General features: G+C 35.7%; 1 protein-coding gene across 1 annotated transcript in view; it reads left to right on the top strand.

Moving 5' to 3' along the window:
* The first annotated feature begins 255 nt into the window (after positions 1-255).
* LOC150099374 (vacuolar protein sorting-associated protein 26C) overlaps positions 256-26,701 on the top strand; it is a 113,788-nt gene continuing 87,342 nt past the window's right edge. Inside the window, exons 1-2 of the mRNA XM_090403719.1 lie at positions 256-334; positions 11,336-11,479. Coding sequence (XP_090259845.1) covers positions 278-334; positions 11,336-11,479 — 201 coding nt within the window. The 5' untranslated portion in view covers positions 256-277. The remainder of the gene's footprint in view (positions 335-11,335; positions 11,480-26,701) is intronic.

Here is a 26,701-nt window from a genome sequence, read left to right as displayed (position 1 = left end):
GTAAAATTATTATTTTAAAATGAAGCGTTACTTGATTATAAAATAATAATTGATATTTATTATCCTATCTTTTAATAGCTTTTTGATTCAGGCTTTTGCGCTCCTTACTTCTAAACCTGGTTTATTTTGGCCCTTTTCTTCTTAACCTGGTTTATTTTGGCCCTTTTCTTCTTAACCTGGTTTATTTATTTAAATTCGCTAACCTTGACGTTTCCTCTGGGTTTATTTTTTAGTATATGAGTGTTACAGTAGGAGGCATCGTACATCAGTATTAAGTATGGGTGCGAATTTTGATATCCGTCTTAGAAAAGTTAATAAAATTTATCGCGAACAGGTATATATATAATAATAATAATAATACAGAAAGTTCATTTTTTTCAAGAAATCTATTTTGAATATAAAATCAAAATTCATTAAATCAAACGAGTTGTTATGTTAATAGACTTATACTGTTGAGCTATGGCTGAAGGAACCTCCCATTTCCTCATGATTTTACAATGCTTAAAAGGACTGAAAAGTTCTTTAAATTCTGAAATAGGAGTAAACTGTCATACACAGCGCAAGTAAAGTGTTGAATTAAGCGGTATAAATTGCTTGGAGTGGAGGTTAAACCATTTGCTATATGAGAAATCATTCTTAAATAATTTATTTTTTGAAAGCTGACTTGAATTAATAAGAACTAAATTCATGTCTTGATTTTTCCTATAGTTTTCAGATATGGTAACTTGGATATTATTGTCTATAAAATTGAACTTACACAAAGAAAAATGAAGCAGTTCTATGTATTTAAAAGAACTCTCATTAAAATAAAATAAATTCTAATCATGAGGGAAGTCTATGTATGAGATGTGAAAGAGTCATCTGCGAAATGAAAAATATTGACTTTAGTGTTCATGGTTGGCTTTCAAGTTTTCAAGACAGATGAATCACATTTAAATGAATAGCAACAAAATTTTGACATTATACTACTATTTTGTCTTTATCTCTCAGTTTACCAAACTGAGAGATAAAGACAAAAGAATTTAAGAAAATGCACAAACAAGATCTCCCTTTTCTGCATCTATTTAATAATCTTGTATGCTGTCAGCACAAATATGGAGTAGTAACAACTTGAATACTGCCTTTTCTTCTGTTTTCAGAATTGTCCTTCAGAATTACTGTAATGTCTTTTCTCATAATGGTTCTTTCCATATTAGGTCCAGCTAACCACTTGTTTTGAATGCATTTCAACAATTGCCATCACAGTCATGTATTAAAAGGCATGACTTTGTATGAGGCATTGGCCACATAAGTGGAAGCGATGGATTGCATAACATTCTGTCCTCACAGATACTTTTAGCAACTGTATATTAGCATGGGTTGGAAGCAGGAAGGACCTCATATTTATGAAGACATTAATTTTGATATTTTGGAAATTGATTAGTTGGTTGTAGATAAAAACTTATGTTTTAATGTGATAATATGTAAAAGTGAAACTTTTTTACAAATTATTATTTTGGTTGAATTCCATGGACAGGAAGTAACTACATTGCCAGTGATGTAGTTGTTACAAAATCATACTGGACTGATGAAATAATAAAATTTTCAGGAGTAGCATGGGGAAGAAAAGTCATAGATAGGTTTAAAGTCATCTTAGAAAGGCTTTCAGCTAGCAATAGATGGATAATGGCTGCTGCTGATGTTTTTGGATCAGTTGATGTGCTTGGCTATCAAACTGTTTGAATTTTTGGAGCAATCTACAAGTCTAATTTTTTGTTACCTCCTCCCTCTCTCTTTTTTTAATGGTCTTTTCAAGGATAGCTTTTTCAAGAACACCCTGACATGTATAATCAACTTTTTCAGTACAAAATCTTCTGGTATTTTCATAATTTTCTTTGTGAGTATTTACAAAATGCGATGTCAAGTAATAGCAGATAGGATTGAAAGAGAGATTAAATGTGACATGATTGAGAGAGCAAGAGAGTAAAAGTGTTGATTGAAAGAATAGTTTGACTGATGTAAAGAATGAAGAGTTGGCTGTAATGAGAGAGATAGCTCAGTTATGTAGAGTTGCTACACAATGCAAAGCTGGAGCTGGAATGAATGCAGAAACCTCTGGTGGGTGGGTGGGTCAGCTGATAACAGAAAGAAGTGCAAGATAAGAAAAATGAAGGCTTGACCAAGAGAGAGAGAGAGAGAGAAGGAAAATTCAAGGAGTGAATCTTGTATGGTGATTCAATCATAAGAGGTGTGATCGATGAGAGATTGACAAAATTGTCCTTTCCGTGTGCAAAAATTAATGATGTTAGCAAGGCTATTAGAGTACAAAAGGGTAAGGTGAAAGAGATGATCATTGGTTGGAGCAGATGATTTGAAAGGAGAAAAGTATCGCATGAGAGAGGACATGAAAGAATTACTGGAAGTAACAAAAGAAAAGAGTGAGAGAGAGTTAAGATAGTGAGTCTGTTGCCACGGTATAAGAGAATAGAGCTGAGAAGGATGGCCATAATAGTGAATACTCAATGCGTAAGTTATGCAGGAGGAGGGGTGTGGAGTTTGTGAATGTGTTCAGTGAGTTTGACCAGCAAAAGGACTTATACAAGAAGGATGGTTTGCATCTGAATGAATTTGGTGTTCGGAGACTTGAAAAAGTGTTGTTGAATGAAGTGCAAGTGTTGATGAAGCCCGAGACTTGGGAGTGTTAGTGGATAGGGAGTTAAAGTTTAGGGGCACATGGCAAAAGTGGCTAAAGCAACTCATATTACTTGGTTACTGAAGAATACTTTGATGAGCAGACAAGCAGGTTATTGTTCCTCTTTATCAAGCTTTGATAAGACCCCCATCTTGACTACTATGTGCAGATCTGGGTGCCAGGGTTTCTTGGCGGTGAGGAGGAAGTGGAGAGGATCCAGAGACGAGTGACCAAGATGGTAGCAGGTGTATGGAATGAACCTTATGAGAACAGGTTGAAGATTTGTAGGTTACAGAAACTGGTTGATAGGCAGAAAAGTGGTGATATGATTGAGAAATACAAATTACTGAAGGGTTTTTACAAAATTAATTCAGAGAAGTTGAGAAATTTTTCAGAACAGGTGTGGTGGGAGAACTAGGGGCCATCCATGGAACTGTGTAAGAGCATAGTTAGCAAGGATGTTAGAACTATGTTTTTTGCTTGGACAGTAATGAATGAGTGAAATAGGTTGCCAGAGTCCATTGTGGGTGCCATGACTGTGAATGAGTTCAAGTTGCATAGTATCTATTATTGCAAAGTATAATAGATACTATGCAAATGTTGAATAGTTCTTCACAGGATGTTCAGGACCTCCCTTGGTGAGTCTAAGGACTCCTTGGAGTAGTCTATAATAATAATAATATCTCAGGTCTCAGTAATTTTGAAAGGTTAATCTGCATGATGCATTTTAAATAGTTATGGCTTTGCATAATTTTATTGTGCTCCAGACATTCTCAGCAATTGCTGTATAGCTGTCCCTAGTTAACACACTATCAGCACTGGGTTACATCATTAATTCAGTGTGCATCGCTTTCTGTTTCCTTTATGAGTGACTATTAATGAAGCTCTTTTATATTTCTTATAAGAAATATTGAAACAGTATCATTATCACATTTTACTGGCATATAGAGAGCTCATACCAGCCAAAAAATTGGAATGTGTGAGACATGACTACATGATGATAGAACTAGAGCAGGAAGAATGAAAATGGTGTGCAAGAGAGATTGATTATTGTTAATGTTAGCAGACAAATTATACCCAGCTCACATGGAGAAATAAGTTATCGGAAGTTGGGATCGGTGATTTCATTGCGTGATGTTACATCTTGTTATTGGAAGCCTAAAGTGGCATTAAAAAAAAAAAAAAAAACTGTTTAGCCTCCATAATAGTTTCTGGTTATTGTAAGTCTCCAATGGGGAAGAAGGCATAAGTTTAAAGCTGTTTGGTGGAAAGTTGACAAATTTGACAACACGTAGTATAATGTTGTTTTTTGGATTTATGGCCAATACAACTAAAGCTATAAACAGGGCTTGACATGTTAAAAGAACCTTACTTGCCCAAGATCCCCCCCCCCCTTTTTATTATTATTTTTAATATGTCACAGTAAGTCAATAGGCGCTCCAAATGGTGATTAGTGATGTCGCATTCCTTTTGTCTTAAAAAGATTTTCTTTAGAAAGTTAGTTTTTTATTAAATAAGAATATTCTATTTTGTCTAGTCCACAGTTACTAGCAAGCTGGCAAAATCCACTTGACATGGAAAAGCATATTGGTTGAGTCCTGGTTATGAGGTTAGTGTTATTATGTCTGTAAATTGCATGTGTCTTTAGGCCAGTTTTCCCAAGTTTATTATTATTACATGATATCTTCCATGGAGTCCAAGGGCTCATCACCGGAGGGCACTTTACTCCATCCCCACTAACCCTCTTATCATCTCCTTAATTCTCCTACTACCCACAACTACCATCAGTGCCATCTACTGCTAATCACTACCAACAGTATTTTTTGTCTATAAATTGTGTGTGTTCTGATGGCTGATTTGCCTGTACACAGGATGAAAAACCCGAGTTTCCAGGAGAAGAAAACCCTGTCACCTCCATATGAGATAGGCTAACTCACTTTCAAATGAAAAAGCCCATATAAAGATTCTTCTCGTAACAATGAGAATCAACGTTATGAAAGGGATCTTTATATGGGCTTTTTCATTTCAGACCTTTTCCAATCAAAGGGTGCAATATACCATCATTCTTCCAGTTGCACTACAGAAGTATGTTTACATTTGGAAAGCCTTACCGTTTCCATATATGAGATTGGTTTACTGTACTTAAATGATGTCTTAGGACTATGTTGGTTTCATGAGATGGTACTGTACCTTCTCACATCTCTTCACCATCTCCATATAAGACTGGTTTACTGTACTATCATGATGTCATAGGTAATAATACTAGAAAATGGATGACTTGTGCTTTGCTACTCTTGACTGTCTCCATGTGTTTTATTTGATGATGATTTAACCCTTTAGTCATATCCAACTCTTGGTAACTTTGTAGGCAAATGTTCTTGCCACAAAGTGTTTCTGGTGAGATTTTTACAGGGTAGTTCACTATTGCTTCCCTTCCCCCCCATTTTATCTGGGCTTGGGACCAGCATATAACTGATGAATCAGGCCTATGGCTGGATCATAAGTATTTAGGGCTGTAATCCATGTGTGTTCATGGGGCCAGTTTGCCTGTTCCTAGGACGAAAAATCGAGTTTTCGGATGAAAAAAACCCCCTCTGCCTCCATATGAGACCGGCTAACTCACCTTTAGTCAAAAGAGACCAGATATAGGTTCCTCACGTCGGTAACAGGAATCGAACCCATGTCTTTCCAAACAGAGGGCTTCATCTATACCAACTGAGTTTCGGAGGTCTATGTTTTATTTATTCTACTATTATTGCCAGCTTTGCTTTTTAATTTATATTTTGTATTTGACAAGCATACGTGTATATATATTTACTCTGGAGATGTCACAAATTAATGTGTGGCAAAACTAGTTGGTTTCTTTTAATCTTTTTTTTTAAACCCTTACAACAAAATAAATACCCAGTTTTCTTGTGATTAACCTTTTATTGGGTGACAGTACTTGGAATATGAAATCTACTTTATTAAAGGCACACTTCCTTCATATATAAATAGAATATGCTTAGAGTACTTCTACTGCTAGAATCAGTGCCATAATTAACTTTTCGTGAGCCCTGTGCAAGATTTTATTTTTGGCCTCCCCTTTTTTTTTTTTTGGAAAAAAAAATAATAAATAAGATAGAAATAGATCAGTGAATTTTTAACTTTAACCAAAAAATGTTATGGAATCAGCTTCCATGGTGGCAAAATGTAAAATTTGAAAATGAAAATATAATACTGATTATTTTTTCGATATCCATTTTCCTTAATTAAGTTAAGGGGATAATAAATCCCTCATTATTTTAAAGCCGGATACGAAACTCGGAGATTGAAATCTATTGAAATCTAAGAGTTTCATGCCGAAGAACTATCGGCGAGTCCAAGCGTAAGTCAGCACCTGGGTGGTACAACACTTGGGCAACTCTGAGCAAAGGTGGAGCAAGCTCCATCACTATCCTTAATATTTTCTCCTAAGGTACGTGTGTTGAGGCTTAAGTGCTGTGAAGAATTCATGTTAGAGGTTTAATGTAATATTAACAGCACTGAGAAAGGATTAAAACTAATTTTAATACTTCCAATATTTCATCTCTGTCACAGAGACATCTTTGGGGATTACAAAAACTTTTTTGTAACAACACACACACACACACACAAATACAATACAAAACCAAAGTCCTATCTAGGTGGTGCGTCCTCTATGGGCATTTGCAGGTGGCCTGGGATGTAAAGAGGGATCTCTGATAATTAAAGTTTCCCAAATTTTGGGAAGTTTAATGCAACCGTATTTGTTTAAATTAGGTTGATTCCTGAGTGCAGATGCAGATTCAAAGAATAGTCTTTCTTTTTTGAATTTACTATGGTGGAGCATGGTAGTTTTTTTCCTGGAGATCCAGGTATTTTTTCCAAAAGCAAGACTATTCTTTGAATCTGCATCTGCACTCAGGAATCAACCTAATTTAAACAAATACGGTTGCATTAAACTTCCCAAAATTTGGGAAACTTTAATTATCAGAGATCCCTCTTTACATCCCAGGCTACCTGCAAATGTCCATAGAGGGTGCACCACCTAGATAGGACTTTAGTTTCACTTTGTATTGTATTTGTATGTGTGTGTGTGTTGTTACAAAAAGTTTTTGTAATCCCCCAAGATGTCTTTGTGACAGAGACGAAATATTGGAAGTATTAAAATTAGTTTTAATCCTTTCTCAGTGCTGTTAATATTACATTAAACCTCTAACATGAATTTCTCCTAAGGTAAAACGCAGCCCCTAGGAGATGTATTACTGTTTTACATTATGAGGAGAGGTCACTATACAGACCGGTTTTGACCTTTATCGAGGTCTCATCAGTGAGTAGGTAGACCTGGATAATACCAAGGTTTAAGTGAACTGAACTTACATATACCCCTACTAACGAATTGCCAGACTGGTGTACCCATATATTATTATATTATTATCCCCTTTAACTTAATTTACGCTGCCGCAAAAATAGCCTCTTGGCTCTTTATCATAGTAATCCATTTTCCTTTTTAGAAATTATGGACTTTACAACTGTGTTATAAATAACTACCATATTTGCCGGCGTATAAGACTCAGTGGCCTATAAAATGCACCCCCTTTTTTGCACATATTTTTTAGGAAAAAAAAAACTATCACTGAATATTATATTAAATTTACAGTATTTCAAATATAAAGTAATAAGTAGGTCTACTTTCAACAAATACCTAATCTAACTAGGAAAGAGTACCCACCTTTTAATATTCTTCGTTAAAACCAAGAAATTCATCTCCAGAGCTAAATGAAGAGAATCAGAATCTGAGTCCTCTTACAACAAATTGTCCTCTGTACCATCCAGTGCATTACTAATGCGACACTTCTTAAATGATTTAACCACTCAGTTTTCACAACATCCCATGAAGCTTTGACCCACTCACAAACTTGTGAAATACTAGGCTTCTTCCTGATGGCGAAACCTCAAAATCTGAAGACTGCATCCAGCAGTCTTCTGAATGTAGTGTTCCACTTCTCCTTCATAAATCTCTTAAATGGTTTATTAATACAGACATCTAAAGGTTGAAGCTGACTAGTTAGACCTGGAATTACAGCTAACCAAGTTTTGAATTCATTGAGTTTATTTTTAACATCTTCTGTTCTGTGAGAACGAAACTGATCCCATACCAGCAGGGCAGGCTTCTTCATCAGAACGCCTAGACCAAATGTTATCTATCCATAACTGGAATACTAGAATTATGTATTCCAGTAACTGAAATACATAACTGGAATGCTCTCTCACACCGCAAGGAATCAAGAAAGAAATCACGTAACTCAGAATAGAGTTACGTGATTTCCAGAAATGAAAGTAATAAAAAATTGAGTATCGGCGTATAAGATGCACCCTGTTTTTCAGACCTATTTTCAAAGAAAAAAAAGTGTGTCTTATATTCCATCAAATATGGTATTTTAATTTCCCGACGTTTCGACCTTCATATTAAGGTCATCATCTGGAGTATATACAAATATACAAGGACAAGCTGAGTTACATTTCACATGGTAAGCTAAAGAAACAATGATTTGATCACCGGTTATTCTACTGGCATGACCTCTAGTGAACAACAAAAGAAAAAAAAAAATACAGATAAAATTACAAATTAATTAATTATTTAGAAACTACATCAAAGCTAAATTCTATTTAAGATAACATGAGAGAAACATTCTTTCTTATACATAGTTTTCTTACAGTAATGGTCATGTCCTATTTTTAACATTACAATTGTTATATTAGATTTAGGATTCTGGATTATCTACAGTCCTGTTTATAGTTGACGCTTAGGGAGAAAGGTTCCGTGGGTAGAATATGTACCTTCCATATGCTTGGATTTTAGACTATCATTATTGTTCAGATTGGGGTGGTTGATAAGAATCTCGCAGGCATCCTTAAATTTGCGTTCATACCATGTTTTGGTGTGATGTAAACAACTGGTGCTTTTCCAGTCAATTCTATGTAAAGTGTTAAGGGCATGATCAGAAAGGCCAGCTTCACCATAGTTATTATATTTAATGTGTCGTTTATGTTCCTTTTGTCTGATAGGAATTGTGCGTCCTGTTTCCCCTATATGTGGTAGATTACAGGTGCAATAAATACGGTATACTCCATGGTGGGCCAGCGGAGGGAGTGGGTCTTTGGATGAGTTGAGTAAGCTTTTTAATTTTGCAAGAAGTTTAAAGGTGGCTTTGAGGTTGTATTTCTGTAGTATTCTGTTTATTTTATCTGATGTCCCTTTAATGTAAGGAATGGTTATAATTTTATTGTAGTCTGGTTTATCTTTGTTTTTTACTGAGGTCTTGTAGAGAATTTTGTTAATAGTGTTTTGGCTGTAACCATTTTTTAGAAAAATATTGCTGACAACTTAAGCCTGTATGCTACATGAATGTGCAAGACAATTGGTATTGCCTCTGATGAAGTTGTTCCATTTAAGTCTGTGGTAGGGTTCCAGGTGAGTAGAAATAGAGTAAGATAGTTCCATCACATAGAGGTGGCTCCAAGACAGAGATAGACAGACCAATTAATATATCAGAAGTTGTTAAAGTATTGGAAAAATCCAATATATTGTGGATGAGGATGTGTTATTCTATAGTAGGCAGCATGGTTTTGTAAAGGGTAGGCCCTACTTAGTAATTTATTCACATTTTATAATAAAGTGACAGTGGAATTGGATAAAGGAAATCGCTACATCGTGATATTGCTGGACTTTGCTAAGGCATTCCAAAGAATATCACATTGAAAACTATTACAGAAGTTAGAGTAAATTGAAAATGGATATGAAGCTAATAGCATGGATGGAGGGAGAGTTGCAAACACCAGAGAGCAGTATATGGTGGAATGGAATCTAGGAGAATGAGAGTGACTAGTGGAGCAACCTTGGGGTTCTGTACCAGGGACACTTCTCCTTAATTTGTGTATCAATATACAAAAATATTTAATGAAGCAGGATATTCAGTTGTTTCTTGATGATGCAAAACTGGGAGAGCAATAGTTGATAAAGGTTTTGTAGATATCCTGCAGGATAATTTAAATAAATGGGCCTTGTGGACAAAGGATACTGATTGTCAATTTAATATTGCAAAATGTAAGGTTCTGCACTTTGGGTTGAAAAGTTTGCATACAGTATATCATATGGATGGTACTGGATTGCAGGAAATTGATTATGGTAGGGACTCGAGGATAATGATGGACAGAGAATTGAAGTTCAAGGGGGCATATTGCAAAAGTTGGTAAAATGGCTCAAAGGATTACTTGGATGTTGAAAAACACGCACTAATAAGTAAAGATAGAGAAGTTATTATCCCTCTTTATAAGGCTGTGATTTGGTTGCATCTTGACTACTGCACACAGATTTGGTTATCTAAGTTTCTTGGAGACCAGGAGGTGGTAGAAAAGATTCAGAGACGAGTGACTAAGCTGGTGACAAGTCTGTGGAATGCTCCCTATGAGGATAGGTTGAAGATGTGTGGGTTACAAAGTTTAGTTGATAGGCAGAAAAGAGGGAACATGAAAAGGGATTTTATAACAATTGATGTAATGGAAATTTTTCAATGTATGAGAAATAGAGAACTAGAGGTGATCTGTGGAAGTTGTGTAAGAGTGTGGTTAGTAAGGGTGTACAGACTAAATATTTTGCATGGAGAGTGGATTGCCAGAATTAGTTGAGTTCTCTGACAGTGAATGAATTTAAGGAGAGGTATGAAAAGTTTTTCTGTATATAATAGTTTGAGTCTCCCAAGGCGATACATATAATAATACTCGGTGAAGTTGCCATATAGGTCTGCTCTCAGATCATGCCATATAAATTAAGCTATCTCATTGAAAAATGACAGCAGCACTTGCATCACATAACATAATCAATATGGATGCCATTCTTGTAATTATTATACAGTTATGTTAAAATCACTTTTTTCTTAAGGAAAATTACAATGTTATCAGTTTTTACCAAAAATTAATGAGCAAAAAAGTTCTGTGAAAATTGCATTTTCACAGGAACTTTTTCGTTTGACAAGCCATACTGTTCAAGCATGAAAAATGCTGCATTTCTTCGGTGGAATACTCAGAATCATACTTCTCATTTGTCATCGATCTGCAGGATGCACTTCCAAGCAGTTTGTCATATACCTATATGGTTTTACTAAATTTGCTCTGCTTGCATTATGTTAAAGATGGAGATTTAATTTGTGGCATTAAGACCACATTAATCATTTGTTTTGTCCTTGGAAATAGTCCCCCTGATAACAGTTTTCCCTGAGAATTGTAATCCCCAGCCATTCAAGAAACTTATTCAAAAAAAAAAAAAAAAGAGAGAGAGAAAATGCCACAGTAACAATATTGAAAAATCATATAAACATTTGATTTATGTTCTTGGCTGTGGTCAGAAGTACTTATTTCAGTCATTTAAAATACTCTTTAACAGATATCCAGTATGTACATTACTTTTTAATAATTATAATTGAATTAATTTTTGATATTGGTATATTTTTATGGTTTCACTACAAAAAAAAAGTACATTAATTTGTAATTTTTAAAAATTCATATTAAATTTAACTTTACATAATATCCTTTACATTATTGAATTTTTGTGTACTATTCATCAAAGACTATAAGTTGATATATTGTAACTCAATGTTTTAATAGGAAGATATTGCAGGAGTTATTGTTATTGATAGCAGAAGTGAATTTAAACATGAGGGGATATTGCTCACAATGGAAGGAAATGTTACTATGCAGCTGAGTGCTAAAAATGTTGGTATTTTGGAAGCATTCTACAGTTCAGTTAAGGTAAGTACAGTGCTTTCACTTATACTTTTTATTTAAATCATATGGCATTTGTATGTTTGCATATGTATTGTGAGCAAGAGAGACAGATAGTTATATGACTTCTACTCGTGAAAGGCTGTAAATGTATAGCACATTTTTTAGTATCATGGTAAGCTAAGGTATAGATATAACTAGACCCCCCCATGCCAGAGACCAAATATGATATATATATATATATATATAGAAAGTTTTTTTACCTTGGGTATAATATACGTTAAATATACCAAGCTTGTATACACATTTTATATGTATATAAAAAAAAAAAAAAAAAAAATCAGCTAACACCTTTTTATTCCCGCATACGGGGAGTAGGCGAGGCCATTTAGCCCTATGTAACTTTTGGAGACTGAGTGGGCAGTTCAATCTCCACTGGTACCAATCAGAGACGGCTCAAATGTGCCGCCATCTCATGGTCCCTAACCCTAACACAATATATTTTAATGTCTGAAATAATGTGGGTTCTACGGTCGATTTTCTTGAGTTTACGGGACGACAAACCCGAGTTTCTGGGAGGAAAAACCCGCTTGCCCATGCCCGAGATCGACTAACTCGGGAACCGGTTGAAAAAAGGCTTAGAAAAATTTCCTCTAGTCGCCGACTAGACTCTAAACCAAGTCTTCCTTCGTGCGGCCAAGCGCCATGGTGTGCAAACGCCACATCCACTGAACTACACAGGCGTATATAAAATATAAATGTTTATATATATATATATATATATATATATATATATATAATAGCTTGGTTTTAAAAGAGGTATACCGTGAGTAGACATATCGATACAAAATTAATAATGGAAAAAACTCACGTACAAAGATTATTTAATAGTATAATTTTCGCCTGTGTGTCACAGGCATCTTCAGTACATTAAGCTCAAATTAAACAATAACTGACAATTCCAAAAAGCGCCACCTAAGTAGCTGGTGTAAGATAACTAAAAAGGTCAATAACTTTCCTAAAAAAAAAAAAAAAAATCAATACAATAAATAGTTAGGAAAGATTAGCTGATTTGTAAAGTACTATCTCCCATAAAGGGGATAGACGTAAGCCGTTGGATCTGTTTAAGTTAGGAGAATGAAGTAGAGTTTCACATGTTTCTTTATAAAGGCGTTCCATGAGAAACTGACTTATCTTATTTCGGACAAACGGGAAGATCTGCCTCTATTCGGCTAGAAGAACACCAATCTTATATTGAATACTTTAAACCTGAAAAGTCTGGACTTGCAGAACATGCCATCTTCACTAGACACAGAGTTCATTGGAGAAAGACAAGAGTTCTTCACAAAAGTCAGTTTCTCATGGAACGCCTTTATAAAGAAACATGTGAAACTCTACTTCATTCTCCTAACTTAAACAGATCCGACGGCTTACGTCTATCCCCTTTATGGGAGATAGTATTTTACAAATCAGCTAATCTTTCCTAACTTTTTATTGTATCGATTTTTTTTTTTTATTTTTAGGAAAGTTATTGACCTTTTTAGTTATCTTACACCAGCTACTTAGGTGGCGTTTTTTGGAATTGTCAGTTATTGTTTAATTTGAGCTTAATGTACTGAAGATGCCTGTGACACACAGGCAAAAATTATACTATTAAATAATCTTTGTACATGAGTTTTTTCCGTTATTAATTTTGTATCGATAATAGCTTGGTATCTTTAACATATATATATATATATTAAGGCATCTGGGTCTTCAGCAAGTGGGATGAGATTCAACTAGATGATAAAAATCAACCACTTAAAGACATTCACAAGCATCTTTTCTTTGATGCTTACATAGTGATCAGAATACATTATCAAAAATTATGGAGTCAACTACCATGCTAGAGCAAAACTTTAGTTTAATATAAACCAAAATGAACACTCGACGTTTCGACCTTCATATCAAGGTCAACATCTGGAGCATACACATATATACAAAGAAATAAGCTGCACTACAATCTACATGGTTTACTAAAGTTACTGACCAACCATTACAATTATGGGCCTGATCTTTGGTGAGGAGAAAAAAAACCTTTACTACATCAAAGCTAGAGTCCTATTATTATATTTTGTGTGATGTACATCATACAAAAACCTGGTATGAAAGAAAATTTAAAGAACCCTGTGAAATTCGCCCTTGGTGGTTAATCAGAATTTCACAGGGTTCTTTAAATTTTCTTTAAATTCTGGCCTTGAAATTCACGCTTGCTCTTGTTATCATTCAGGGAGTGAGAGGTGTGATTGAAGTCTGATTAGTGGAATAATGAATTACTGACCATTTAAAACTATATATTTAGAAATTTATGTACATTTAATCTTACAAATATATTTATTTTACAAATGATATTCTATCTTTTTCAATTTAGCTACTTGAATACAAATTCTACCCTACGGTTCTTCTTTATGAACTGGTTAATAACATCGTCATAAAAAGTTGGTTGTAACTTAATTTTCCCAAGCAACATGCACACTTGTAAAGGCTGGCTAGAGCTACGTTGACTGCCTATGGCCTGTGTTTAAGCAACAGAGTGAGGTGGAAATGACTTTGTGCGCGCGCATGAAATCACAGTGCTGCTGCAAGGACCTGGAAGCTTCTACAACCGAGCAAGCCAAGGTAGTTTGACTAGACGAGTAAGCATTGGCCTTCAATACACAATGCAAAGCTCAGTTATTGCCACACAAGCTTAAGACATCTTTTGTCTACAAAAATAAAAGCCTAAATAGAATGCTTATAAATGCATGCATTTATTAACAAATAAATATTTCTTCTTTCTCAATTAATGAGGTTGCGCAGCAAGCATGAAGAATTTGTCCCTGTTAACCACCCTAATCTCAACAATGCTGGTGGCATAAAATTTCCAAGAATTTGGATGGCGCATATTCTGCCTACTTAGTTTCCATCATACTTTAGGTCTTTAAGCAATTGGAAACTATTCCATACCAATTGGTTGAAATTTATATGTATAATCACATAGTTTTATATATACAGGGTGTCCACAAATGTTTACCCTGATTATAATATATTATAACTCTTCAGTGGATACTTGAAATGGAACACAAAGTTAGACTTCAGTGCATAACATATAGAAAAAAAAAAAAATGAACAACTTCAACATGTGCACCGCCTGTAACACATCTAGGGATGTAATGTCTGGTGACCTCGGGGACCATTGGATTGGACCATCTCTGCCAATCCAGCGATTCGGGAATTCTCGATTAAGATGATTGCAAACATCACGAGACCAATGAGGAGGGGGGGGGGGCTCCATCCTGTTGAAAGATAACATTTGGTTGCATATCCTGTAACTGGGGAATGGCATAATTATTGAGCATGTCTAAGTACATATTACCATTGATTTCTTTTTCAAGAAAGAAGAAAGGGAAAATCACTTGACTATGCATTAGTCCACACCACACATTGAGTTTTGGACTATCTCGAATGTGTTCTCTTATGGCATGTGGGTTTTCAAATCCCCAGATCCTTACATTGTGTCTGTTGACTACTCCACTCGTGAAATGTTGCCTCATCAGGGAAACAAATGCGCTGCAAAAAAATCCTTATCCTCATCAATGCGGTTCAAAATGAGGTTAGCAAATTCTTCACGCTTTGGATGATCATCTGGCTTTATCTCCTGAACAATTTGGACTTTGTACGCAAACAATTTCAAACGTTTGTGTACCACAAAGTGGTATGCAAACATTGCCATTGTAACTGGAGATTTTGTTTCTGCTAGCCACAGAACACATTGGGCTTTTTCCTGTACTGAAGCCATTTTTAAAGAAAATCAGCAGCAGCACTCCCGGTGGCAAAAGCAGTATACTGAAGATACCAGTATGGAAACTTTATGAGTGCCCAAGTTTACCTGCAACAAAATTTATTCAGTTAGTTTCATTGTTAAAATATTATAGCCAATTGAAATCAGAGTAAACATCTGTGGACACTTTGTGTATGTATATATATATACACATGTTGCTCTCCAGCCTAATTTAATTTTGTAACGTAATAGATAATAATAATAGGACTCTAGCTTTGATATAGTAGAGGTTTTTTTTTTTTCCCTCAGTAACTTTAGCAAACCATGTAGATTGTAGTGCAGCTTGTTTCTTTGTATATATGTGTATGCTCCAGATGATGACCTTGATATGAAGGTCGAAACGTCTAGTGTTCATTTTGCTTTATATTAAACTAAAGTTTTGCTCTAGCACGGTAGTTGCCTCCATAATTTTTGATAATGTACATTCACAAGCATTCATATCACAGTGGGATTCAACCCGTAGCTGTAAGTTGGGGGCGCTATTCACAGAGCCCAGTCAAGCAAGGGAACCTAATTATAGTGACAGTGAAATTGATGAGAAACGCCAATCTTGAGGTCAAAACATTAAAAGTACATTGCAGTATAAACTCGAAGATAGTAAGTGAAAGTTGTTGTGCTGTTTTTTCTTACACATAAAAGAGTTAAAAAAGTAATAAATTTATTATCACAGCAGTTTGTTCAAAAACTACATAGTTCACTTGACATTAGTTGCTATCACAGATTTAGCTCTCCTATTTTGTATCCTTTTTCTGATATGTTTTTTAATATATCTGTCAGGGATGTACATGACACAAGGATATTTTTTATAAAAATATATCTGAAAAAGGATACAAATGGAACATCTATATCTCTGACAGTAGCTAATTCAAGTGAACTTTGTTGTTTTTGAACAGACTATTTTTGTTACTATAATAATAAATTTCTTTTTTATTTATTATCTTATTTATTTAATATATTTATTATCTTATTTATTTAATATATTTGTTATCTTATTTATAACTTTTTATATTTGGTCACTTAACACTAAGTATGAGATATTTTCCTTTTGGATTTATTAGTAGACCATAATTATTCATAAATATACAATTGTCAACAAGTTTCGCCAGCTAATTCTGTTTGGCTTCTTCAGGACAAGAAAATAGGTACACTAACGTTTACTGGTAAAAAAGAAGAATGGAGTAACACAGTTAATTAATTAAAAATTGAAACTAATGCATAACATCAAGAGCATGGAGCGTGGAGTCTTAATCATTGTTTGTTGATCGCATTTTATAGTTTTCCGTGAAATTAAATTCTGCTAAGCTTAGTGAATTTATTAAGCTTTTCCAAATGTCTTTCAGTATCATGCCTTGATTTCTGTTTAGATTATCTCCTGTCTGGAGTACCACTGCAGCTTCTTTAAAGTTTCTACATCTAAAATCTTCTTCAGTGTAAGGCATGGAGCTGTTATCCCAATTGATGGAGTGGTTCAAAATTGAGAAATGATGGACTAATCCTGAGGTATCTGTTCTGTTGTTATTGACATCCCCTATATCTTCTTTTTTTTGGATTTCTAGGCTTCTTGATGTTTAGCCTATATAATTTAGTCCACAGGAACGTGGGATGTTATATACACCTGCATACTTGTAGAAGGCAATACTGTCCTTAGGAGATCTTAGCATGTGTCGTGTAACTTTAACAGGTTTGAAGGCAACCTGATGTTGAAAGACCTCATGAGTTTGGCTATTTTTGTTGAAACTGAGCCGGCATAAGGTATGACAATGGACGATGTATACTGCGTGACCGGAGGTTGTTGCTGTGGGTTGTTTCTATGGAGAAGCTTTTGGATTATATTTTTTGGGTAACCATTGCTAACTAGAGTTTGAGATGTGAGATAGAGTTCATCAAGGAGATCTTTTTCTTCTGAGATAATATTTGTTGCTCTATTTTTAAGCATATGTATAATGCTAAGTTTTTGTGCATGATGGTGAGAAGATTTGAAGTGCAGATAACGTCCTGTGTCTATAGGTTTGCGGTAGATTGTGAGCTTGATTTGTTCATTCTCTTGTTTTTTTATTAGTGTATCTAGAAAAAGTAATTGATTGTTATTTTCTAGCTCTAACGTGAACTTGATTTTTTGGTGGAAAGAATTTATTTTTTTAAGGAACTCGTGTAAGGCATTTTCTGTCTTTCCATATAATGAAGACATCGTCTATGTATCTCCACCAGACTAATGGCTTCATTATTTGGAAAGACACAGAAAATGCCTTACATGAGTTCCTTAAAAAAATAAATTCTTTCCACCAAAAATCATTTTACAATTTAGCTAACTTATATGCTAGGAACTTTCGATGCACTTTTCTTGTCCCATGGCTGCTGCTTTAGCTTCTTGAATCCATCAGGAAGCTCCTTGCAAACAACTTCATGACTTGTCACCAAGTTCAGAATTAGTTGGCGAAACTTGTTGACAATTATATATTTATGAATAATTATGGTCTATTAATAAATCCAAAAGTAAAATATCTCATACTTATCTTATTTATTATTTTTTTATCCTTTTATCCTCTTTTAGCAGTAACAATATTTTTTAATGTCTTAAAAATATAGCAGGAAAAGGTGATAAAAATTAGCCTCTACTTGTATATAGAGCCTAATAATTTCACATTAATTGCTTTGGTATCCAGTAATGCACTGCACATATCCTTGCAGACATTATAGCACTATAAATAATGGAAGGGCCACTATCTTGGTTTTATTGAGGTCTCGTCAGTGGGACCAGACCCAGAAGTGATACCAAGGTTGAAGTAATGCAGATGTCATATTTCCATATACAAGTAGCCAAAATATGTCACACCTTATTACTAAAATACTCTGGATTACAGTTAAAGGATTAATCCAAGAATATAATTTTTTTATTATTATTACATAATAGTCCAAAGACTCATCGAGGTAGGGCACCTGCTCTACAATTCTCCATCTCCACCACTCCACTAACCGCAACTACCTTCATCATCTATACCAGCGCCATTTACCGCCGACCACCACCACTATTTTCACAGACAATCGCAAAAGATGTCAATTTCTTGGCATCTTTAATTTATAGTATAACCAAGTGATTTCTTGGCTATTTGTGTTCAAGTAAAATTTTCATCCTGACAGCCTCTGTTTGGCCTGAATCCAACTTGTTTATATTTCACAGTTTTTCTTAGTCTCTTCTCAAATATGTTTGCATAAATCAGACCTGGAATGCTCGTTAATAAATTTTATATTTTAAATAAGTAGTGAGTACTCTACTCCAATCGTTTTGAATTGAACCTTCTGACTAGCCTCTTTAAAAAAATTTAATTATTTAATTTAAATTAAATTCAATATGGAGATATATAGCTTGATCATCTCCATATTTGAGTATTTTCGATAAAATATCATCTACTTCAGCAGCTATTTTTCCACATTTCTAGTTTCTGATATGTATGTATATATTTTTTTGTATACCTCAAGTATTGATGATTGCACTTTGGTTGAATATTTGCATGTCACTGTTTACTTTGTTTTAAGTGTCTTTCTGAGTAATTATTAGATGCATCCAGAATATCCTTCAGTTTTTTTTTTCTTTTTAATCACCATCATCAAACTCCTGATATGTACCCTCAAGGGGTGTACAGGATATGATAGTACTACATGAAAAACTTGACAATTTTCCTCCAAATCAATCTGTTATTTGTCATGGCTCCAACAATCAGATCTTATATTTCTATCTTCTAAGGGAGATATATCAATCCCCCTATATCTTGGTCTTCCTCTGTATCTTTTTTTCCTGCCAATCTGGCAAAGAACACTTGATTTGCTAATCTTTCCTCTCCCATTCTGTTTGAGTGACCATACCACCTAATTTTTTTAAAATTATCTCTGAAAGTTCAGTTGTTTTTATCATTTTGTTTTTATGTAGCGTATTTGTCGGCATATAAGATGCACTTTTTTTTCTTTGAAAATAGATCTGAAAAATAGGGTGCATCTTATACACCGATACTCAGTTTTTTATTACTTTCATTTCTGGAAATTTTCTCTATTCCGAGTTAGGCGATTTCTTTCTTGTTTCTTTGCGGTGTGTGAGAGCATTCCAGTTACATAGAGTTTAATGGATGCGCATGCGTTGTCAGTGATGATCACAGCTGTTAAATCACTGATCTGCCATTAAATGTTCTCTAAATTTCTTGGCAAATAATGGCTAAAAACATCAGCATTGCTACAATATTGCATACAAGCTACATGTGATTGTGTATACTAAAGAACATGGAAACAGGGCTGCAGAGACATTTCGAGCCATACACAACTGATAAAAATGATAAGAACGTGGCGGAATCAGGAAGAGGATCTAAAAAAAGCAACTCGCAGTAAATATAACCTACGAAGTGGAACTACAAAATGGCCAGAACTTGAGGCAGAACTGAATACTTGGATTTTAGACCACAGAAAAGTGGGACTTTCAGTCCTGCTTTTCTGTGGCCTTCCTGCTGATATGGGATCAGTTTCGTTCTCACAGTACAGAAGATATTAAAAAATAAACTCAAGGAATTGAAAACTCAATTAGCTGTAATTCCAGGAGGTCTAACTAGTCAGCTTCAACCTTTAGATGTCTGTATTAATAAACCATTTAAGGGATTTATGAAGGAGAAGTAGATGCAATCTTCAGATTTTGAGGTTATGCCATCAGGAAGAAGGAAGTGGCCTAGCATTTCGCAAGTTTGTGAGTGGCTCAAAGCTTCATCGGATGCTGTGAAAACTGAGACAGTGGTTAAATCATTTAAGAAGTGTGGCATTAGTAATGCACTGGATGGTACAGAGGACAATTTGTTGTATGAGGACTCAGATTCTGATTTAGAAGAGGTTTCAAGTGTCTCTTCATTTAGCCCAGAAATTCATCTCCAGAGCTAAATGAAGAGACACTTGAAAGCTCTTCTAAATCAGAATCTGAAAGTAGACCTACTTATTACTTTATATTTGAAATACTGTAAAATCATTATAATATTCAGTGCTAATTTTTTTTTCCTAAAAAAATGTGTACACAAAAAGTGGTACGTCTTATACGCCGGCAAATACTGTAATCTTCTAATCCTTCACTAAGAGGGCTCAACCAGTTCAAAGAGACAGTGGAGGAATGGGGAGAACCCTACATGAATAAATTAAAATATGTAATTTTCTGTGTTCCTTGAAAAGTCTTCCCATGGCTTCCATCTTACAATTTAGCTAACTTATATGCTAGGAACTTTCGATGCACTTTTCCCATGGCTGTTGCTTTGGCTTCTTGAATCCATCAGGATTCAAGAAGCCAAATTCCACCAAGTTCAGTCAGTGTTTTCTTCAGATTTTGTAATGATTTTGGTTCTTTTTTTCACACTTTTCATTCCCCCCGGATAATATTTTCCCACTATTTACCAATAATTTTCTGGACACTTTAGCAATTTACAATTGATACCAGCAGACGAACCCTAATATCGGGTATGTCCACCTTTGACTTTGATTACCTCCTGCACCCTTTGATTGGCTTTCCATCAATGTGCAACAGGCATCAGGTGGAATTTGTCTCCATTACTCCATCAGAGCAGCACTGAGTTCAGCGACAGATCAAGGGTGTGCTGCTCTGGACCTCAATCGCTGCTCCAGTTCGTCCAGCAGATATTCGATGGAGGTTGAGGTCAGGACTCTGCACAGGGCAGTCATTTAACACCAATCTCTTCATACCATTCCATAACAGCTACAGCTTTGTGGCATGATACATTGTCTTGATAGCAACACAAGTCCATTCCAAAAAAACTTCAGTGTAGGCAGCATTTAATTATTAAGATACTGAGCTTCTAAGATACTAGTACTAGTAGTCCCACTCCAAACCAACTGAATGCACCCACACCATTACTCCACCACCAAACTTGACTGTAGATACCACACACACTGTGCTAACAAGCATTCACCAGGCTTCCTCCAGCCATCAGGGTGGAAACAGGTGAACCTTGATTCATTGTTCCAGAGTATCATTGTCCACTGGTCAGTTGTCCAGTTCACACGCTCTTTGTGCCAGGCCAGATGAGCTGCCTTATTTATTGTGATTTTTGGCTTGTGTGCCGCTGCTCTTCTGAAGAAACCTAGTAAATGGAGATCTTTTCGTACAGTATTAATGCTCACCATGGTGTTACTGGAGCTTTGGAACTCATCATGGATGGTCTGTACTGATCGTAGCCGGTTTTTGCATGCCACCCGTTTTAACATTCCTGTCAGTCATTTTCACCAGCCATCCTAGGTGTTTTCCTGCACTAATGATGCCAGAACTTCTCCATTTGTTGATCACATTACCAACCGTTGATTTTGGATGCTCCAGTTGAGCAGCAATAGCATGTATGGAAATTCACCAATGTGACAGCCCATGATGACCCCTCTCAAAGTCACTGAATTCACATCATGCCATACCACCTGTATTCAACTGCTACTATGAAATAGTCTTCCTACTATCTGTACACTGGTTTTTATGTTGTTAACAAACCTGGAATGTTCCATAACTTCAAATAATAGGGATATCTGGACAATGATTGGTAGATAGTGTATATTTCAGTACAGTTTATTTTGAAAGCTGCTAGACTGATTATTTTTAAAACTTTTGTACATATTAATATCATATTGAAATCGAAAAAAAAAAAAAAAACCATCCTGGTGATCACTTCCTGTTTCAAATTTCCCATATTCTACTTGTGCTGTCTTGTATTCATACCGTTGCAAAAGTGTCACTATCAACATTAACATAGTCAATAAGACTATTATTATTATCATCTAATCTCCATGGAGTCAGACTCATCGTGGGAGGTACACACTATTGCACACAAAGCTCATCCTACCTTTCCTTAAAGTGATTTAGTGTGTTACATTCATAACACACTCAGGCAGTGCATTCCACTCACCAACCACTCCCCATGTAAAGAACCTCCTCCTCTGTCCACACCCTCCTTATCCAGTTTCCAGGGATGGCCTCTTGTTCTACCCCTTCTCCTATTCTATGAAAAATCTCTTCCTTGTCGACCTGCTAATTCCTGACTATCTTATTTGTCTCAATCATATCCTTCCTCCTATTCATGAGGCTTTGCAATTTACATTCCCTCACATGTCCTCATACTCTACATTCCAAAGACCACTGACCACCTTTGTGAATCTTCTGAACCTTTTCTAACATATCCTTGTCACTGTGAAAACCCAGTTACCAAATCTGTGCACAATAATCAATATGAGGCCTGATCAAGGATCCTCTGCTTCATTACCATTATCCTATGTGACGTCTTCACAACTTGTGCAATGTTGCCTCTGAATTTCAGGACTTTGTCCACCACCACTCCCAGATCTCTCATCTCCTCTACCTTTTTAAAGTTTCTCCACCAAGTGTATACTTTGCATCCCATTGTTGCCTACCAAATTTCAAACCTTACACACTTTGTAACATTGAACTGACAGTTCTACTTACCTGCCCATTCATGCAATCTATTCAAGTCCTCCTGTAAGGCCATAACGTCTGCTTGACTCTGCATTGTTTGCCCCAATTTTGCATCATTTGCCAACAGCTGCATATTACCCATTAAACCCATCCCAATATCATTAATATACAAATTGAACAATAATGGTCCCAAAACTGATCCCTGCAGCACATCACCACCACCACCACCTTCTTTCAGGATACTGCACTTCCATATACAACTTTCTGATACCTATCTGACAGCCAATCACTGATCCAACTCAGAAGTCTGTTATCCAGTCCCATCCATTTCAATTTATTTAACATGTGGCAGTCTATAAAAGCTTTTGCAAAATCTAAGTTTACCACTGTATATGCATCTCCCTTGTCCAAGACATTTATCACCTTGTTATAGTATATAAGTAAGTTAGTAAAACATGATCTCCCTTTAACAAACTCATACTGATAACCACCGAGAATACCGCTGTTATCAACACATTTCTGTATCCACTTCTCACCAATTTCTATAATACCTTCATTATAACTTCAGATATACAGTTGGCCTGTAATTTGTAGTCACAGCCTTATCACTACCTTTATTCAGTGGAGCAATTTTACCTTCTTTCCACTCCTTTGGGACCTGTCCTGTTGTAAGACTTATTAAACAGACATGCCGATGCTATTGTCAATTCCCTGAAACATTCCCTTAATACTTGTGGTGATATGTTATCAAATCTTATTGCCTTATTGACATCAGAGTCATTTATTTCCTCAGATACCTCCTGCTCACTCACAATTAAGCCATCCTCTCCTATGTCCTTTACATTTAAGTTTCTCATGATTTCACCCTGATGAGGATGAAACACTCTTATAAATTGATCACTGAATACTTCAACAATGTCTTCTACAGCAGTTACCATTCTACCATTTTCATCCATTAACATCATCTTACCATAATCATTCGTCCTTCTACCTACTGCATATCTAAAAAAACTCTAGGGTTTTTCTTTGCCTGATTTTTTGCCTAATTTCTGCTGGTGCTGCACTTTTGTTGTCCTTACTGAGTCACTCTCCTTGCTTGTTCTTCATGTAACTGATTATTACCATTATTCATCTGTGATGCCACCAAAGTTCCTGTGACTTTCTTCTTCTTCTTCATGTAGCTTCCTCAGTGAGAGGGTACAGCACCATGTCCTTCCAGTTCTCTCTCTGTTGGTGCTTTCTTTGTCTCGATACCCACAGAACTTCTGAGCAGATCTTTATTTTTCTAGAAGGCATCTTTAGCTATGGCTGTTCTTATTTTTATTTCTTTATCTTGCTTTCCATCTGCAGTAAAGCAGGTGCCTAAATATTTGTATTCTGTTGTATGTTCAATTTCCTATTGTTTATGAATATTTCTGGTTCGGATCTTTTCTTTTGAGATTTTCATAAATTTGGTCTTTTTTGCATTTATATCTAATCCAAACTCTTTACCTTCTTCAATTAGTAACTGCAGTAATTTGATTAATTTGTTTCTGTTTTCTGCTATTAGAATGGTATCATCAGCATATCGAAGATTGTTGTATTTTATACCATTGATACTAATTCCTATTTTTTGTTTTTTCAATCTTTTTCATCACTGTCTCACTATAGATATTAAATAGATTTGGTGAAAGGATACCATCTTGTCTAACTCCTCCTTTTATTTTCACTACAGAAGCCTGAGAGTTAAACAGCTGCATTTTCTGTTTGGCATAATCATTTTTATAATCTTAAGTACATGATCTTCTATGTCTAATTTATCTAATATACTGAACATTTTATTATGTTTACCCAGTCAAGGTAAACATAATAAAATGTTTACCTTGACTCAAATCAAAGGCCTTCCGAAAGTTTATGAAGCACATGTAAATGTTCCTATTTCTTTCAAGTGATCTTTCTATTAGTATATTTAGTTCCAGGATAGCATTAATAATTCCCGTTACTCTTCTGAAGCCTTCTGTTGTTCACTCAATTCACCGATTAAGGCTCTTTCAATTTGTTTGTTAACAGTGGTTAAAATAATTTTAGATGCATGAGATATTAGGCTCACAGTTCTGTAATCCTCACAATTTTGTGCATTATTTTTCTTTGGAATTGGTATGCAGATAGATGTGGTAAAAACTTCAGGTAATTGTATTGTTTTATAGATGTACTGAATGGATTCCACTAAATAGTGTTATTATTGCCATTCAAAGCTTTCAGCAACTTAGCCAGGATATTATCGCACCCAGGAGATTTGTTATTAGGAAGATTCTTAATTACATGTTCTATCTCCTTTCTTGTCGGTAGAGTGGTATCTATTACATTTAACTTAAGGTGTCATGAATCATCTATCATGTTACCATTATCATCATCATAGAGATCTGATAAGTACTCGACCCATCTTCCATTTATGTTTTCCTTATCAATGATTATTGAAAGTTTATTTTTCACTTGGTTAGAGTATAATAAATTTAGTTTAATCCTTTATCCAAGTGTGAGCAAACAAAGTTTGCGCCTGAAAGTATCTTCAGGACTGGGTTAGGGTGGTACAACACCAGGGCAACTCGTTGCAAAGGTGGAGCAAGATACCAACACTCCTATCTCAGTATCTCCTATAATGCAAAACACATCTCCTTGCGGATATGTCTAATGTTATGCATTAAGGGAAGGGCCACTACCCAGACTAGTTTCGACCTTTATTGAGGTCTTTATGTTGGAGGTTTAATGGACTTTTTTACAGCACTCACAAAGAATTAAAATAGAATTTAATAATTCCTATATTTCGTCCTAGTCACTAGGACATCTACGGGGATTACAAAGACAATTAATGTAACATGCACACAAAAACTTACAATACTAAGCCCAACCACGTGGGTGACAATAAAGTCCTATCTAGGTGGAGCGCCCTCTAAGGGCAGTTGTAGGTGGCCTGGAATGTAAGGTGGGACCTCTGGCGATGACTGTTTCCCAAATCTTCGGAAGCTTAATGCAACCGTATTTGTTAAGATTTGGTTGGTTTTTGAGAGCTGCTGCTGCTTCTAAGAAAAGTCTCTCTTTCTTGAATTTGCTGTGGTGGAGCATGGTGGTTTTTTTCCATGATACTCTGTGGGTGGTGTCCAAAACATGGTCAGCCAAGCCTGAATGGCCATAGTTGTGTTTAACGATGTACGACTTGTGTTCCTCTAGGCGGATGGATGCTGATCTGCCTGTCTGTCCAAAGTACGCAAGCTTACAGGAACAGGGTACTTTGTAAACTCCAGGCAGAGAGAGAGGAGGGAGCTGATCTTTCGTAGAACGGATAAGGGTAGCCAGTTTGCGGTAGGGCTTATATGCTGTGTGTAGGTTATACTTTTTTAGTATCTTAGCTATTTTTTCCGAAGTGCCACGGATGTAGGGTATGGTGATGGCATTTTTAAATTCTTGTTGATGAGAGGGGCGGGGAATGGGGGAGGAATTGATTATTTTTTTGATACTGTGTTCGCTGTAGCCATTGGAGAGGAAAGTTCTGTGTATGTGGTTAAGCTCAGTAGTGAGGGCGGTTCCACTGGAACAAAGATTGTGGGCTCTCTTGGTAAGGGTTTTAATGATGCCATATTGTTGTGAGGGGTGGTGGTGGGAGAGTTTGTGAATGTATCTGCCTGTGTGTGTGGGTTTTCTGTATACAGTGAAGGCAAGTGTATCATTAGGCAGGCGCGTGACTAAGGTGTCTAGGAAGGGTAAACAATTGTTCTTTTCCTTTTCCATAGTAAGCTTTGATATCTCCTCCTTGTTTACTAATATTCCCTTAACTGACACTTTATCTCTCTTAGAAAACGTTTTTCCCCCTGACATCTTAGATCTCTTTTCCTTTGCCATCAACTCTGGGTATTTCGCTTGGAATAACAAAATCTACAAGCAGATAGAGGGAACCGCCATGGGCTCC

The sequence above is a fragment of the Typopeltis vanoorti genome, chromosome 14, assembly GCF_054136105.1.
Source record: "Typopeltis vanoorti isolate ZY-2024b chromosome 14, IOZ_Tvanoo_1.0, whole genome shotgun sequence".
Lineage (NCBI taxonomy): Eukaryota > Metazoa > Arthropoda > Arachnida > Uropygi > Thelyphonidae > Typopeltis > Typopeltis vanoorti.
The sequence above is the reverse complement of the archived record's forward strand: the minus strand, read 5'-3'. Positions and strand labels throughout refer to the sequence as shown.